Here is a 16,666-nt window from a genome sequence, read left to right on the forward strand (position 1 = left end):
CATCCGTACGGTCGGATCGTCGAAAAAATCATTTTAAAAATCAATCTTGTAAATCGGGAACGAGTCTCGTTGTGGGGAGGGGTACTTTTATCGGATTTTTCTAATCCTGACGTGCAAGATGACTTTCAAATTTTTTAATAATTTTTTCATATGACTAAAATCGATATATCTTAACATCCGTACGGTCGGATCATCGAAAAAATCATTTTAAAAATCGATCTTGTAAATCGGGAACGAGTCTCGTTGTAGGGAGGGGTACTTTTATCGGATTTTTCTAATCCTGACGTTCAAGATGAATTTTAAATTTTTTAATAATTTTTTCATATGACTAAAATCGATATATCTTAACATCCGTACGGTCGGATCGTCGAAAAAATCATTTTAAAAATCAATCTTGTAAATCGGGAACGAGTCTCGTTGTCGGGAGGGGTACTTTTACCGGATTTTTCTAATCCTGACGTTCAAGATAAATTTTAAATTTTTTAATAATTTTTTCATATGACTAAAATCGATATATCTTAACATCCGTACGGTCGGATCGTCGAAAAAATCATTTTAAAAATCAATCTTGTAAATCGGGAACGAGTCTCGTTGTCGGGAGGGGTACTTTTATCGGATTTTTCTAATCCTGACGTGCAAGATGAACTTCAAATTTTTGAATAATTTTTTCATATGACTAAAATCGATATATCTTAACATCCGTACGGTCGGATCGTCGAAAAAATCAATCTTGTAAATCGGTAACGAGTCTCGTTGTTGGGAGGGGTACTTTTATCGGATTTTTCTAATCCTGACGTGCAAGATGAACTTCAAATTTTTTAATAATTTTTTCATATGACTAAAATCGATATATCTTAACATCCGTACGGTCGGATCGTCGAAAAAATCATTTTAAAAATCAATCTTGTAAATCGGGAACGAGTCTCGTTGTTGGGAGGGGTACTTTAACCAGACTTTTCTAATCCTGACGTTCAAGATGAATTTTAAATTTTTTAATAATTTTTTCATATGACTAAAATCGATATATCTTAACATCCGTACGGTCGGATCGTCGAAAAAATCATTTTAAAAATCAATCTTGTAAATCGGGAACGAGTCTCGTTGTCGGGAGGGGTACTTTTATCGGATTTTTCTAATCCTGACGTGCAAGATGAACTTCAAATTTTTTAATAATTTTTTCATATGACTAAAATCGATATATCTTAACATCCGTACGGTCGGATCGTCGAAAAAATCATTTTAAAAATCAATCTTGTAAATCGGGAACGAGTCTCGTTGTCGGGAGGGGTACTTTTATTGGATTTTTCTAATCCTGACGTGCAAGATGAATTTCAAATTTTTTAATAATTTTTTCATATGACTAAAATCGATATATCTTAACATCCGTACGGTCGGATCATCGAAAAAATCATTTTAAAAATCGATCTTGTAAATCGGGAACGAGTCTCGTTGTCGGGAGGGGTACTTTTATCGGATTTTTCTAATCCTGACGTTCAAGATGAATTTTAAATTTTTTAATAATTTTTTCATATGACTAAAATCGATATATCTTAACATCCGTACGGTCGGATCGTCGAAAAAATCATTTTAAAAATCAATCTTGTAAATCGGGAACGAGTCTCGTTGTCGGGAGGGGTACTTTTACCGGATTTTTCTAATCCTGACGTTCAAGATGAATTTTAAATTTTTTAATAATTTTTTCATATGACTAAAATCGATATATCTTAACATCCGTACGGTCGGATCGTCGAAAAAATCATTTTAAAAATCAATCTTGTAAATCGGGAACGAGTCTCGTTGTCGGGAGGGGTACTTTTATCGGATTTTTCTAATCCTGACGTGCAAGATGAACTTCAAATTTTTGAATAATTTTTTCATATGACTAAAATCGATATATCTTAACATCCGTACGGTCGGATCGTCGAAAAAATCATTTTAAAAATCAATCTTGTAAATCGGGAACGAGTCTCGTTGTCGGGAGGGGTACTTTTACCGGATTTTTCTAATCCTGATGTGCAAGATGAATTTCAAATTTTTTAATAATTTTTTCATATGACTAAAATCGATATATCTTAATTCTTCTTGACGACAAGATGAATTAAGATATATCAATTTTAGTCATATGAAAAAATTGTTAAAAAAATTAAAATTCATCTTGCTTGATATAAATAAAAATATTAAAATATTTTGAAACTAATCATTATAAAAATAAATAAAAAAATAAAAAAAATTATACTCACTTTCATTTAATTCTTAGTTAAATAAAAAAATAATTACTTAAAAAATAATTATTTAAAATTTATTTTTTTAATAATTATGTACCAATATTATCTTTCCCTGGGTCACTCAATCATTTCCCCCTTCACAAATTTTTTGCCCCCCCTTTACTTGTAAATCTGATAAAATGTCTCCCCCTTTTACTTTCAATCTCAGTCCTCATCTTCAATTATAACATAGTGATGGGTTCTATAGTGAATTGTTGGGCGGTCATTTTCCCCCCAAAACAAAAAACTCCTCAATAATACTTCTCTCTCTGCCGCTGTCCTTTCTCTATCGATGCTCTCTTTCCCTCTCTCCCACTGTCTCTATGAAAGCATGAATTTTTGGTGTTTCACGACTCCGAAATTCTTTCTCTCCACTGGACATGTCTATGGCTCCGATTTGGGGCTCCGATTAAATAAAAAGAAACAAGTGCTTTAGAAAGTAAAGACCCCAACTCTGTTACTTTTGGTGCTCCTAGGTAAGCTTCTTTTTTCAAATCCTTATCTTTATTTTACATGCAATTTGAATTATCGGGTGTGGATCTGAAATGGGCTTTTATTGTTTCTTGCTAATTTAGAGCAAATACTTTTTTTTTGTTGGTATGTGGAAATGAGATAAAGATTGATTCTTTGATGACCCATTTTAGTTAGTGTTAATTGGTTTTGTTTGTTTTTCTGTTTAATGTTTTTTTGATAAATCTTGGGCTGCTTACAGGCTCATTTTGTAGGAAAGTTTGTGTCTTTCTTCTTGGTAAGGTAGATTCTGATTGTGGTTAGTTGGTATTGTTTATTTGTTTGTTACGATGAGATTAATTGTTAGAGTTTAGTGATAGTTTGGAGCAGGCTGTAAGCTAGTAGTTGTTATAAGTAAGACTAAAGGTCGAATACCGGAGTCTGTTGTTTTCTACTTAAATATGAATCATATGAAAAAGTGACTAAATTTCGTATTTGTTTTTTAGATCCTGGAAGCTGAGCTACAACAGGTAGCAGCAGTGATGGGACTAGAGGATGAAATATATATCACAGAGGACATTGTCCTTGAAGATGCCTTCTAGCAACTAGTCCTGAACTGAAACAGAATCCTTGGATACGCATTGTAGCTAAATTTCAAAAGTTGCATGTATTTGTTATTAAGGTATCCTGGCAAGTGGCATTACAGTTTTCTAGTTGGTTAAACAATGATTTTGTTTATCTCACTCTCAATTTGGTTTAAGATTTTCTTGACATGCAAACTATTACTTTGTTTATCTCACTTTCAACCTGATCTATGTTTGTCTAAATATGCAGTCAAGTACCATGTCACAACTGGTCAAGGCTATCTGCATGATTCTGGATAAATGATACTATTGAATATCAGATTCCCAACAGGATTAGATCTAGTGACCAAGTGACACTTGCTTTTTCAAATAAATATAGTTCAGTAAAGTGATTGTACAAAACACCTTGACTTACATCGACACTCGACAATTTCTATGCTATGCTATGAGAGTAGTGAGCCCATATTCCTATTTAACAAAACATAAAGGTTGTATATGAAATGCGAGATAAATACACCTGACACTACAATTTAGTCTTACATTCTGCTGGAGTATCTCCGGATCCCGGGAGCAGGTACCATGCCATCTTTGAGTCGGGAACTAGTTTTCCTGATACAGCAATTCTTGGACGAGGAGAAATTCAAAGATACCGTTCATAAGTAAGTTATTTAGCATATCTTATCTTACCTTTTCGGCTCTATCCTGTTGTTAATTTATTATATTTTTTAATGTAGGATCTTATATAAATTTGTTCGATGGATGTGCAACTTATTTTTTTCAGTTTTGTAAATTGTTATGTGTATTAGTCCTTCTTCAAGACAAAAATCGAAGTCTTCAGGTTTCAAGAACTGCTTAGATTAGACTTGTTTAGTTCATTTGTTATGTTCCAATTTTAGATAGTCAATCATTGATCATATTAAGAAAAACATAAGATGAAAAGATTTGAACTATCTGGCACTAGCATAGTTGGAATCTTGATGTAGTTGGAAGGACTAATCATTCTATTTGATGTAGTTGCCGGCCTCACTTTAACTGGCTACTTGGAATTTGGAATAACTAAGGGAGGCGGAAAGTATGGTAATGAGGGTCTGTCATTTGGAAATGATGAAGTTGTTGAATCGGATAAAGCAGTTGTTGCTGCTGATGATGCGCGGTGTTCAAAAACTGGAGTGTCGATTCTTGGACAGGGTGGACATGCCGTTGATGCTGCAGTAGCAACTGCTTTGTGCCTAGGTGTTGTTAATGCAATGGCTAGTGGGATTGGTGGTGGAGGTTTTATGGTTGTTCGGTCTTCAGCAACTTCACGAACATAGGCAATCAATATGAGGGAGACTGCTCCTATAGCTTCTTGTCATTTGGAAATGGTGAAGTTGTTGAATCGGATAAAGCAGTTGTTGCTGCTGATGATGCGCGGTGTTCAAAAACTGGAGTGTCGATTCTTGGACAGGGTGGACATGCTGTTGATGCTGCAGTAGCAACTGCTTTATGCCTAGGTGTTGTTAATGCAATGGCTAGTGGGATTGGTGGTGGAGGTTTTATGGTTGTTCGGTCTTCAAGAACTTCACGAACAGAGGCAATCAATATGAGGGAGACTGCTCCTATAGCTTCTTCCCAGGTTATTGGAATGTTAAGTTTCTGTTATAGCATTTATTTGGCAAACCAGAGTTTTTGTTACCAGTGATGATGATAATTACCTCAAACCAATTACCGGAGGCTCTTCACTGGACTTGTAGTATTATGGCATTGTGATTAATTTGTGTATTTTTCAATTCATAGATGAACTTGTAAATTTGTAAAAATATTTAGTTTGTTGATGAATGTATACGTGTCCAGGTTTACTCTCTTTATAGTAATGCAAGAGCTGCAAAATGCGGTCTCCATGAAATGGAGATTGCATTTTGCAGCTTTGTATTACTATAAAGAGAGTACACTTTGATTTGTATGTATTTATCGCCAAACTTTTAGTTTAATACTTGAACTCGTCCATTTGAGGTAGTATTTTTGGTTTTTGATTTGGCTCATGATTTTTTGATTGTTAGTTTGTTGGTCGAATGATTCATGATTTGGAAATTTCTTGGTTAAATGTTTTTGGATCTGTTTTGTGGGGACTTGCATATTTGCAAGTCAATTTTTTTTTACCATTACTCAACAGACAACGGTTACTGTCACAATGTGTAAAACAATCATCTAAATAAGGTGTTCAGACAACAAGACACAAGACCGGTTGTTTGAACCTCATTTACCCAACACTACTAATAACCATTGTCTGTGAGCTTTCCTTTTAATAATGGTATGTAAAAACCATTGTTTGATGTTCAATAAGATAAGTGTTATAATAAACACTTGTCTAAATTACACAACATAAGGCCAAAAACTGTAGTCTCACACTACCATAAGTTAGCTTATTAACAACGGTTTTTGACTGTTATGTGAAAGATTTATGACAACAGTGTAGAATCCGAACTGTTGTCTATCTCGGTAAGAGGATGCCACAGAGACAAGTCTTTCAAAAAACAGCTATAACCGTTGTTCTACATGTACTCCAACAACAGTTTTTCAAGGAAAGGAAATTCACAGTTGTCTACGAATTTGGGGCAACAGTTTTTTTGTCAACCGTTGTTTCATAGGTGTTGTGTGATTGCAAATTTCTTGTAGTGATTTTCAGTAAATTACTATCATTTGTGTGTGTATGTATGCTTTTTTTATTGGCTGCATTTTGATTAAATACAATTGATTTTACTTGTAGTGAACATATGAACATGAAAATGACAGTATTTATTAACTTATCATTTATTCAATACTGTCATTTTAAAATATAAATTACTTATTTTATAGAATTGCGTTTACGTGTATTATATCAAAATCATCCGATCCACCGTATTCAATTAACAAGGATTACCTGGATGACATAAAATAAAGTAACGTATTAGGGTGGTAATTTGACCCATAATCATGAAAATTTATATTTTTCGCCATTCATTACAGAAATGATGTATATCGAGCATTTTCTCTATATTATTATTATTTTATATTAATTATTATACATATATTATACACATGTATTAATAATTAGAGAAATTAATATATATGTTATCTTATATTTATATTATTGTGATGTTTAAATTCTTATTCACATATATATTCATGGTATGTTATCTTTAATTGTTGTCATTGTATAGATTAATATATGTGTCTAATATATGTATAATAATTAATATAAAATGACAGGTATAACATGACTATGTATAACATGACTTTCAATGGCAAAGTGAAAATACAAGATCAAGTTTTATAATTACAAATATATTTATGATGTATTTTGATTTAAAGTCCTTTATATATCATATGAACTTTAGGTGTGTAGATGATTGGGAGAACTAGAAAATACATAACTTTTTTGGATTTTCAAAAGCACAATTTCAAAAATAGAATATCAATCTCTGTATTTTAAAAAATAAACTTAAAGAATAAAAGAAAAAAAAATCACATTTAAAATAATAATAAATGTTATTCTTATTTTCTTTCAAACAAAAATATACACATATTTAAAATTTAAAACCGATAATAAGATATGATCTCTTATGAAAATGGTCGTGTTTAACATTTTTAAATAACCATAACAATGGTCTGTTTTGTGTTTAAAAATTTGGGGTCATTTTTGTACATGTGTTCATAAGTCAACAAAATAAAATTTGGTTTGACGAAAATTCAAAAACGGAATTGATGACAAATTCCGGTACGTTACAATAATCTTATATCATAAAAAAACCACAACCAAAAAACTAATATAATATTATAACGCTAGAATTCACGCAAATCTTATATCATAAAAAAATCACAACCAAAAAGCTAAAGTAATATTATAACGCTAGAATTCGCGCAATTACAATATATGATTACAAAATTTTTATTACAGATTAAACAAAAATTTTATATCATTGGCTGTTAATTGTTGCAGGGCATTGTCCGAGCCACCGACAGTCCTGTAAAATGGCATGACATCATAATCAGTTGATTGTAAAAAGGCATGATATAATATGATATAATTAGTTGATTTAAGAGGAGTTTAAAATTTTTAACATTGAAATATTTAATAAAAAGATACCCTTCAAATAACTGTTTTTTTCTTTCTTGTAATAACAAGATCTTCTCTTCTACCGTGTCTTCAATAATAAATCTAACAACCCTGCAAATTTGCACAAGAGATTTAGGGGAAGAGTTGCAAAATATAATATACTCGAACACTGAGCAAGCAACTCCATAACCAAGGGACTTGCCTGGTAGGCTTATACTGTCCAATTCTATGTATTCTGTCCTGTGCCTGTTGCTCAACAGCAGGATTCCACCATGGGTCCATCAAGAATACCTGCACGGCGAAGACGAAAAGAAACTAAACATTGACCTTCCCTTCCGGCAGGATCATAAACAAAAAAGATACACAAGTGCAGGTATAATATGGTTACACTTCACGTTTAGCAATATAATATTCTCTTACATGTGATGCCACTGGGAGATCAAGTGCGACCCCTCCCGCTTTCAAGCTCATGAGAAATAATCTGCAATCTGGATCTTCCGTAAATCTTGTAATCGCAGCATCTCTTGTCCTCATAGTCATATATCCATCCAACTGAACACACTGAATTCCCGACTGTAAAAGGTTTCAACATCAAGCAATATTTGTCAGCTTGATGACGAAGTAGATATTAAAAATCATAGCTTGCAAATTTAGCACCCACCCTCTGCAGAGAATAGTGAATCAAGTCCAAGAATGATGGGAATTGGCTGAAAACTATTCCTTTGGCAGAACCATCCCTCTCAATCATAAACCTGAATTCTTCTTTCTACATAATTTAATGAAGTTCATATCAGTCAGAGCACTACAAATGATCTGAGAAATAGACACTACGTTTTTAGAAAATCAGGCGTTCAAACTCATTTCAAGGGTGTGTGAAAACATTAATTGCTTTAGAAAGTATTATGAAAACTAAGTTTAGATAAACAAGATCTTATTGTAGAGTTAGTAAATTTAGATAGCTTAGTAGCTTCCTTTCATTTCGTCAAAAAGGCCATTGACAAGCGAAGCCTAAGTTTAAAAATACATTATAGATAAAATAACAGCAAAGGAAAATTTCTGAAAGGAGAATCAAAAAATTACCAAAGCTTCAATTTTTGTACTAGTCTGGAAGTCATCAAGCCGAATTCTGTTGAGAATACTTGAGCGCTTAAAACCTTTAATGCTATTTTTAGTATCCTCATCTCCATGGTCTTTTCTTGTAATAAAATCTGCAGTAAGTGGCTCCTTACATGTAGGGCATGACACTTGTCCAGTGCTAGGAGAGAAGTTGATTAAACAAGATTTGCAAAAAACATGTTTACATGCATTAACCTGGAGTAATTATTACATTAGCTTTATAAGTAGGCAGAAGATTATATTAAGAAAAAACAAACGAGGAGCAAGATCATAGTCTTTTCAAAATATTCCAGGGAGCAATATCCTATCTTTACAGAATAGCTAATTACCGAAAATTCTAGTTATGATCACCTGTTTGGCGTAAAACAACACAAGTAAATGTTACCAATACAGACAAGATAGTAAAATAGTACTATTCTTCTGACACACATATGGAACTTATAATTCTGCAGGCCCATATATAGGCTTAACTAATAAAGTTATAATCTCTCATGCTTTATACATCTTTCTTCCCTAATGCAAAGATCATCCCTCACAATTAACTCATAATTATTAGGAATATATAATCTTCAGAAAAATGTTAAAATTTTCAAATTATTTCCGAGTGCAACGCTTGTACGCTATCCATGTTGGACACTTTTATCCGATTTTGGGTAACATGGCCTAAGAGATGAAAGACTTCCAGTATCCTTCTTATATATGGCTTGGGAAAATAAACACATTTACAGTAAGAGAGTAGTACTCGAAAAGAAAATTCGTTATGCACTCACCACATGATCTTCTACAGATTCATGACAAAGCCCACATATCACTTCACCATCGTTAGCATCAAGTACCGCACTTGGGTTTCTGCTCATGGCCGTTTTAGAGTATACCACAAGGTATGGATGATTAACAGCCTATTAATTATATATAGCCATAAAGTATGGTTAGAGAAAGACGACAACAAAATCTCATAATTAATTGAGCAGATGCGTATGCTAAAATTCATTCACAGAATATCACAGTTAAAAACATTTAGCATATAACAACCAAGATAACACTATCACAAATATAGTAGACACTGTGATTCACACCCCTCCACCAAAAAAACCATCCATGTCATTCTCAAATTATAAACTAATTAAAAACAGGTGTTACATACTAATTATCTTGGCAGTGACAATCATCAATTGTGTATCTCAAATAACCAAAAGCAGAAGATATACTGCTAAAATGTTGAGCAATTGATGCACATCTCAATAATTAGTTAAATAAGCAATTAAATACATCATTTAAGAAATTATTTAAGAAATAATACACATGCATTTTTATTTAGTAATATTCTTTAATGGAGTAGTTTCCTTTTAAGTGATAATCAATAATTATACTAAAAGCTGCTATATTAGGTACCCATAACTCAAAGTACTTAATTATTGCAAATATATATGGAAAGTACTTAGAAAATTGTATAATTTAAAGATGATTGTATATAGTAAGTAAAATTTTCACCTTTCGCAAACGCGTGAGGATATCAAAGATGTTGGCATAGTTATTCATAACAGTTCCTTCTGCGACATATCTGCACATGCATGAGATAATTAAGTTAGTTAAGTATACATGGCCATATGGACGAAGGAGAAGTTGTCATGACACAAAAATCTATGTGACCAAATATCAGTTTCAGCATAAATTGAAGCACTGGTACAGTTGTATCCAAAGATAGAAATCCGAAATAATTGAATCGCAGTGGAGAAGAACTTCGAAGCACATCTTACGAATATAACAGATAAAACAGACCACACAGCTTATAATTTTAAACCAAAATAAGAATAATTAATTAGTTAGGTTGACTCACGTGTTAAATTGTGCCCGACTTTCAGTGTACAATGAGGTGTAGTAATCATCTTCCTTAATATCCAGTGAGTCCCTTCGTAATAAAATCTGACAAACAATAATATTGCATGACATGCTGAATTTAAAATGCAAATCTTGGTGCCTTGCAGCATCAGAGAGTAATTTAGTTACCATTTTGGGAGGAAGTGCAAGATCAGCAGATCTACCCTGTTTAGTACGCCGTAGCATCACACTTTTTAAGATCTTGTGTTTCAGCAAGATCATTGCGTTTCTGCTCCACACCGAATTTCCTCCCACTTTTATTGGTGAGGCAATATGCTGCACATATAAATAGTTACAATATCAGAAGAAGTTTGCAACAACTTTTCAGTACATATTGCAATTAAAAGACACAATATGAGAATCTTATACTTTGTGACTCACCTTATTCCACCAACAAAAGTGTTTCATAGAGCCATGATTGCAGTTTGAACATAAAATACTTTTAGAACTGCAAGGTAATGACTTAAAGATATTAGATAACAAACAGTTTATTATAAAAATGTAAAGCATACAAGAGCAGGAAGATATTAATTTCCTTTTAATCAAGAACTTCATCTCATACACTATCTGATTGAAATATAGAAATTATAAGTTCAAACATTAGAACATAAGAGCAATTATAATATAAGTAAAAGAACACACAAGAAACCATTACAAGTCTTCTAAATTGACTACAAAAATAGCTAGCTTATTAGATTTTACATAGCTGCATCACAGAATAGCCAATTCATAAATTTGAACGTCTAATGCACGCCTAGCCTATGGATACCCAAAATCCACAAGGCATTTCCTGCCCTATAAAAAGCCAGCGAGGCTGAACATCTTCCAATACTTATTTCTCTTCCGCCTTGGCAATGCCTAAATAAATATTACTGAAACACAATGTACAAAATATTATCCACATCCCACAAAACAATCAACAAACATGCCACTAGTTATAAGTGCATATTAACATAGTTATAACAAGCGCATGAGCACATATGTGAACAATGCAAAGCTAGCTTTCATTACTTTGTGCAGTTGAAGCAATGCGATAACGTGGAAGCATGAAGCGAGGTGTTATACAACAACAAAGAGAAGCATGCCTCTTATAGACTATCGCCATTCAGAAGACGCTAATTACTTGACGCGGAGAAGATCCAAAAGACAGAATCTGTGTTGGGGATAATAATATTATAATTGATGAATAAAATTATGAGAGCCTTCATGAAGAGGATTCATTTTTATAAGAAATACACACTTTAGTCGGCAGAATCTGTGTTGGGGATAATTAGTTTTTGTGCTTCAATTTAATGAAGCATTTCGCACAAACGCATTGCGCTTATGCTCAGTTGTACCTTTGCACTTTGGTGTGTTTTGCACCTTCAATAGCTATTAGTGCTTACATAATTTTAAATAATAACATATTTTTGACCAACCGGATGCACACTGGGAGCTGAAATGGGCATATGAAGAAATGGCAAACATATTATGGCATATAATATAACATCTCTTGCTATTTCCGAGAACTGGCAGATTTGTCAGGCAGTACTGATCAATGATTTGTGTATGTTGGGCAATAAAATCCGAGGCAGATATACATATATATCATCTTTCAGGAAAGATAGTTTAACCCTTAAAATACCTATAATCAAGTGTTCTGCAATTGCAATCCATGCAAAAGTAATAAGAATACGGAATAATCTGCAGGAATCGGATCTGTGCCAAAGCAAACAAAATCCTAAATAAATATATATAAATGATAAAAAATTAAACCGTATATCACAAAAGCTAACTCATGTACAAAAATCTTACAAGCGAGTAGATTTCTTTGACATGATTTTGAAGGGGAGTGCCACTTAAAGCCCACTTGTAGGAAGATTTTAAAGCAAGAACAGCTTTCGTAGTGCTACCACTTCGATTTTTGATGTAGTGAGCCTATAAAAAAAGTTGAAAAGTCGTCCAATAAATTATTTAGGCAATAATTTTGAAGTTGAATGCTAAAAGGCGCTTAAAAGGCCTGTAGAGTAGATTTACTACACTTTGATCCAATATCTATGGAGTATAAAATGTTAGCATCTGATTTTCAAATTAGAAAGGCAAATGTGTAGTAAGTACTATAAGATTCTTAAGTGCAGATGAAAATCTTTAAAATTAATATAAAACCCAAATTTAGTTAGCAACACATAAAATCATTAATCTTGCTCACGAAGTAGCTATATATCTCGTGCTGGAAATCACTACTACAAGTTTATGATATTTGATGGCATCGTTAAACGAATTAAGCTGGTTTCACAGTAGCGAAGTACACACTTACTGTGGTAATAGTTGATTTACATATACATCAGAGTTTCCTGACACATTTTCAAGTGTTTATATATAATCCATGTATATAAATACTAAAGAAATTAAATGTGAAGCTACTAAATAATTGGACAAAGATATTATTAGCTACTAAATAACATCATATAAGTTGCGAAAATAATCTGATCCTCACCATTCTATAAATGCAGGTGCATAACCATGCACCATGCAATTCCCATTCAAAACTTAGTGAGAGAATACTTACTGGGATACTGCTTAAAGATTAGCATTTTGTGGAGAATAAATGATCTTCTTTACTAAGTTGATGAGTATATAATTAGTGACAAGGTGTATTAGATATATTCTATTTTTTGTACAAATGAAGATGGGTAGCTCTTACTTCATTACTTAACTACATAATGATGAGGTACAAAAAATAAATATAAGCGCACACAAAATAAGACACACCAACTCCAAAACATTTCCTAACAGTACTAATCAAAAGTAGACATTAAAAACGCACCTCATCCAGTATGATACGACTCCAGTTCATGGAGTGCAAATTACAATTTCCAGCTCCTGATCCACATGCCTTATCCTTCCTCTGTTCCGAAGGCTTATAAATTGCAGCTGGACCACAAAAATAAGCTAAGTGAACATACATCTCCTGTTCATTGAACGACTTATCACACCAGTTGCACTGCTTGTTTAGCGGAAAAACATATTTTCGAAATTCTGATTCCACAATAGAATATGTAGTTATAACAAAATCATAATCTGAGAATTCATGAAGGGTCTTGGCCCTCTTGGCTCCATGATACACCAGCACCTTGTTGCTACCTTTCAAGGTAGACCGGCTAATCTCATTTACCCATTGAACCACAGCAACCAAAGGACATATTACAAGTGTAGCTTTAACTTTTGGCAATCTAGAATATTGACTAAGTGGGGTTAAAGCTCCGTCCACTGCCTGATTAAGTCCTTGCTTAGCCAGTACAAGTGCAATAGCTTGAAGGGTCTTCCCCATTCCCATCTCATCTGCAAGGATGCCTCCTCTTGCTGCAGATTCCTCTTGCTTCAGTGCCCAAGCTAACCATTCTTTCTGGTATCTCAGCAGAGGTACAATCAAAGTAGGAGGCGCTTCAGCTGTTTCAGCCAGAACATCGTTCTGATTATCCATATCTATGTCTGCATCCTCGTGAGATGCTAACCATATCGCATGTTCTTCTTCCCAAACTTCCCAGATTAACAATGGCCTGTCATTTTCCCTCCTCCTCTTCTTTCTGACATCCATCTGAACAGATCCATCAACTTCCAGCTCAGGAACTTCTGCTTCATCAGCACTTAATTCAGAATCAGTTTCTGATTCGGGAAATCTCATAGGAAATCCTACAAATTAAACAAACCCTCAAAACTTATTATCGCGTAGCTAAGAATTTACACACATCTACGTGCAAACAGAATTTTTTTTTAACAAATCCCCTTGCGAAATGTTCGACGAAAGCAAAATCTATACAAGTCATGACTATCAACAACAGACATAGCATTCGTACAAATCGCAATTACTAACTTACCATATATAAATGTACACTCAATATATTAGCAAGGATTCAACTAATTCAGATATAAAACATAGCAATCTTGAACGTGTTTTATAACCTAGATCACAATTTACACCATCAGAAAGTTTTAAAAATAATCATAAAACAAATAATTTACAAAGCATAAAAGATTAAATTGAAAACGAGAAATTAAACGTTAATAAGTAGTTTTACCTTTGATCGGAGGTATGTTCGACAAAAGCAAAATCTATACAAAAATCACAATCAAGCATTCATACAAACCGCAATAACAAACTTAGCATATATATATTTACATTCAATTTAATTAGCAAACATTCAACTAATTCAGATATAAAACATAGCAATCTTGTACGAGTTTAATAATCTAGATCACAGTTTACACCATCAGAAAGTTTTAAAAATAATCACAAAACAAATAATTCATAAAGCGATTTAAAAGATTCAATTCAAAACGAGAAATTAAACTTTAATAAACTAATTTTACCTTTGATCGGAGGTATGTTCGACAAAAGCAAAATCTATACATAAATCACAATCAACAACAGAAATATATAACTTTCATACAAATCGCAATTACAAACTTAGCATATATAGATGCACACTCAATTTAACATAATTGTATATAGTAATCTAGTTCTAGAGATGATCATAAAACAAATAAATTACGAAGCCACATAAAAAGAATAAATTAAAAACGAGAAATTGAAAGTTGATGAGGTCGTTTTACCTTGGATCAGACGGCCGGAATTGCGATACGGCTCCATCGGAGAATGAAACGACGAATGAACTGAGAGAATTAATAAGGGTTTCTGGGTGCACAAACGAGAAAACAAGAGTGAGCTTGTGACTACTGAGGGTTTCAGACGTTGCCTTTTGTAGTGAAGAGTAGGGGTAGAATAGGAAAGTGAGCGAGAGCGGGAAAAAGTTAAATAAATTGGGTTTTCATGTGTTCTTGGCCCAGAATTCACGCCTCTTAAATACGTTTTGGATTCTCTTAATATTTTTGTCTTTCTAACTACTACTGATTAACCAATACTAGAAATTTAGATGACTTTTTAACCAATCTAAATTAAGAATTGTGCTATTCAACCAATGAAATTTTACCATTTTACAAAAAAAGCAATCTTTTATGCGCATTAAACTCTAGTGATTGTTCTCTTTTAGATTTTAGATTTAGCGGTGTAATTAATTTAGATTTTGAAGGATATTTTTAGATTTTAAAAATCCTGGAGCATTTAATTTGGATTTTACAAATTCCTTTAAAATCTTATGATATTCAATAAGAATCGTTATTTTTTTCAAAAAAATATGTAGGTATTCAACTTAAATTTTGAAAAATCCATTAAAAACGGGTGGTATTTAAGTTGGGTTTTTAAAATATATTAAATGTAATGGTATTCTAAATTATAGGGAATTTTTGTATTTGATAAAATTTAGATTTGATAAATTTGTTAGTGTATTCTAAAATTTTAGCAAAATTCACGAGAATTTGAAGAATTCGTCAAAATCATCATTTAAATCAGTAAGACTCTACGAGATTTATCGACAAGTCAGCTAAAATCTGCGTAGAATTAAAATTAGTGACAATCATTTAAAATTCACCAATTACCATAAATCCTCTAATATCTTAATTCTTTACACCCCCTTAGATTCTATTATTACTTTTAAAATTGAATAAATCTCTTACTTTTTTAATTTCCTTAATCAATTTAGATTTTAACATATATTTATTAATAATTGTTATGTTAATCCCACCACTTAACTAACTATCTGCAAAAAGATTATAAGAATTTTCGACCAATCACAGTTAATGATTATCATATTCAACTAATTATAAATCATATTTGTCAAAAAAAATCATAATTAGATTTGCATCTTCCTCTTTTTCAAAATTTAAGTTGGCTTAAATTATAAAAGGTAGGCTAAGCGGTCTACTCAATTTATATTATAAAGAATTTGATAAAATTGATTTTAAAAGCTTCTCATTGATTTTAACTGTTCTTAGATTTTGATAGAGTTGATTAAAAAAATTTGTAGACCCTTAACGATTTTTTAGAGTTTTAAAATTTATACAAAATCTCATATATTTTTGAGAGATTTCAAAATGTTAAAAATATACTGAAAAATTTATCAAAATCCATGAATTTATCATGTAAAATAAAACTCATTGAATATTCAATGCAATCAGATTTCAATAGATTTTTAAAATTCAAATTAAATAGCACAGGATTTTAATGAATTTTTTAAAATCTAAATGAAATTCAGTTATATTATAATAGACTTTTTTTACAATCCAAATTGAATTTCATACCTTCAGATTTTAAAGAATTTCGAAATCTAAATTAAACATCCATAAACCTTGAAAATTCAAAAAAAAATCTTCAAAATATTGATTGAATACACCCATTCAGTATATGGGTTAAGAACGATCCA

At 32.3% G+C, this 16,666-nt stretch overlaps 1 protein-coding gene across 1 annotated transcript; it reads right to left on the reverse strand.

Moving 5' to 3' along the window:
* Positions 1-7,208: 7,208 nt before the first annotated feature.
* LOC141708385 (ATP-dependent helicase rhp16-like) lies at positions 7,209-15,092 on the reverse strand. Its single transcript, XM_074511995.1, has 15 exons — positions 14,961-15,092; positions 13,174-14,039; positions 12,162-12,284; positions 11,992-12,065; positions 10,749-10,815; positions 10,497-10,643; positions 10,327-10,412; positions 9,981-10,050; positions 9,260-9,388; positions 8,454-8,684; positions 8,035-8,139; positions 7,794-7,946; positions 7,576-7,664; positions 7,404-7,484; positions 7,209-7,281 (listed from the first exon to the last, which is right to left on the reverse strand). The coding sequence occupies exons 1-15, from the start codon at positions 14,995-14,997 to the stop codon at positions 7,209-7,211; spliced, it is 2,331 nt and encodes a 776-aa protein (XP_074368096.1). The 5' UTR covers positions 14,998-15,092.
* Between the last annotated feature and the right edge of the window lie 1,574 nt (positions 15,093-16,666).

The sequence above is a fragment of the Apium graveolens genome, chromosome 2, assembly GCF_009905375.1.
Source record: "Apium graveolens cultivar Ventura chromosome 2, ASM990537v1, whole genome shotgun sequence".
NCBI lineage: Eukaryota > Viridiplantae > Streptophyta > Magnoliopsida > Apiales > Apiaceae > Apium > Apium graveolens.

Bases quoted from the DNA above. Each gene is read 5' to 3' on its own strand.
- LOC141708385 (XM_074511995.1), bottom strand. From the start codon at position 14,997: ATGGAGCCGTATCGCAATTCCGGCCGTCTGATCCAAG. The intron at 9,389-9,980 runs GTGAAAATTTTA...TATAATTAATAG, and splicing joins TCCTCACGCGTTTGCGAAAG to GCTGTTAATCATCCATACCT. The intron at 7,485-7,575 runs GCAAGTCCCTTG...GCAAATTTGCAG, and splicing joins GGACAGTATAAGCCTACCAG to GGTTGTTAGATTTATTATTG.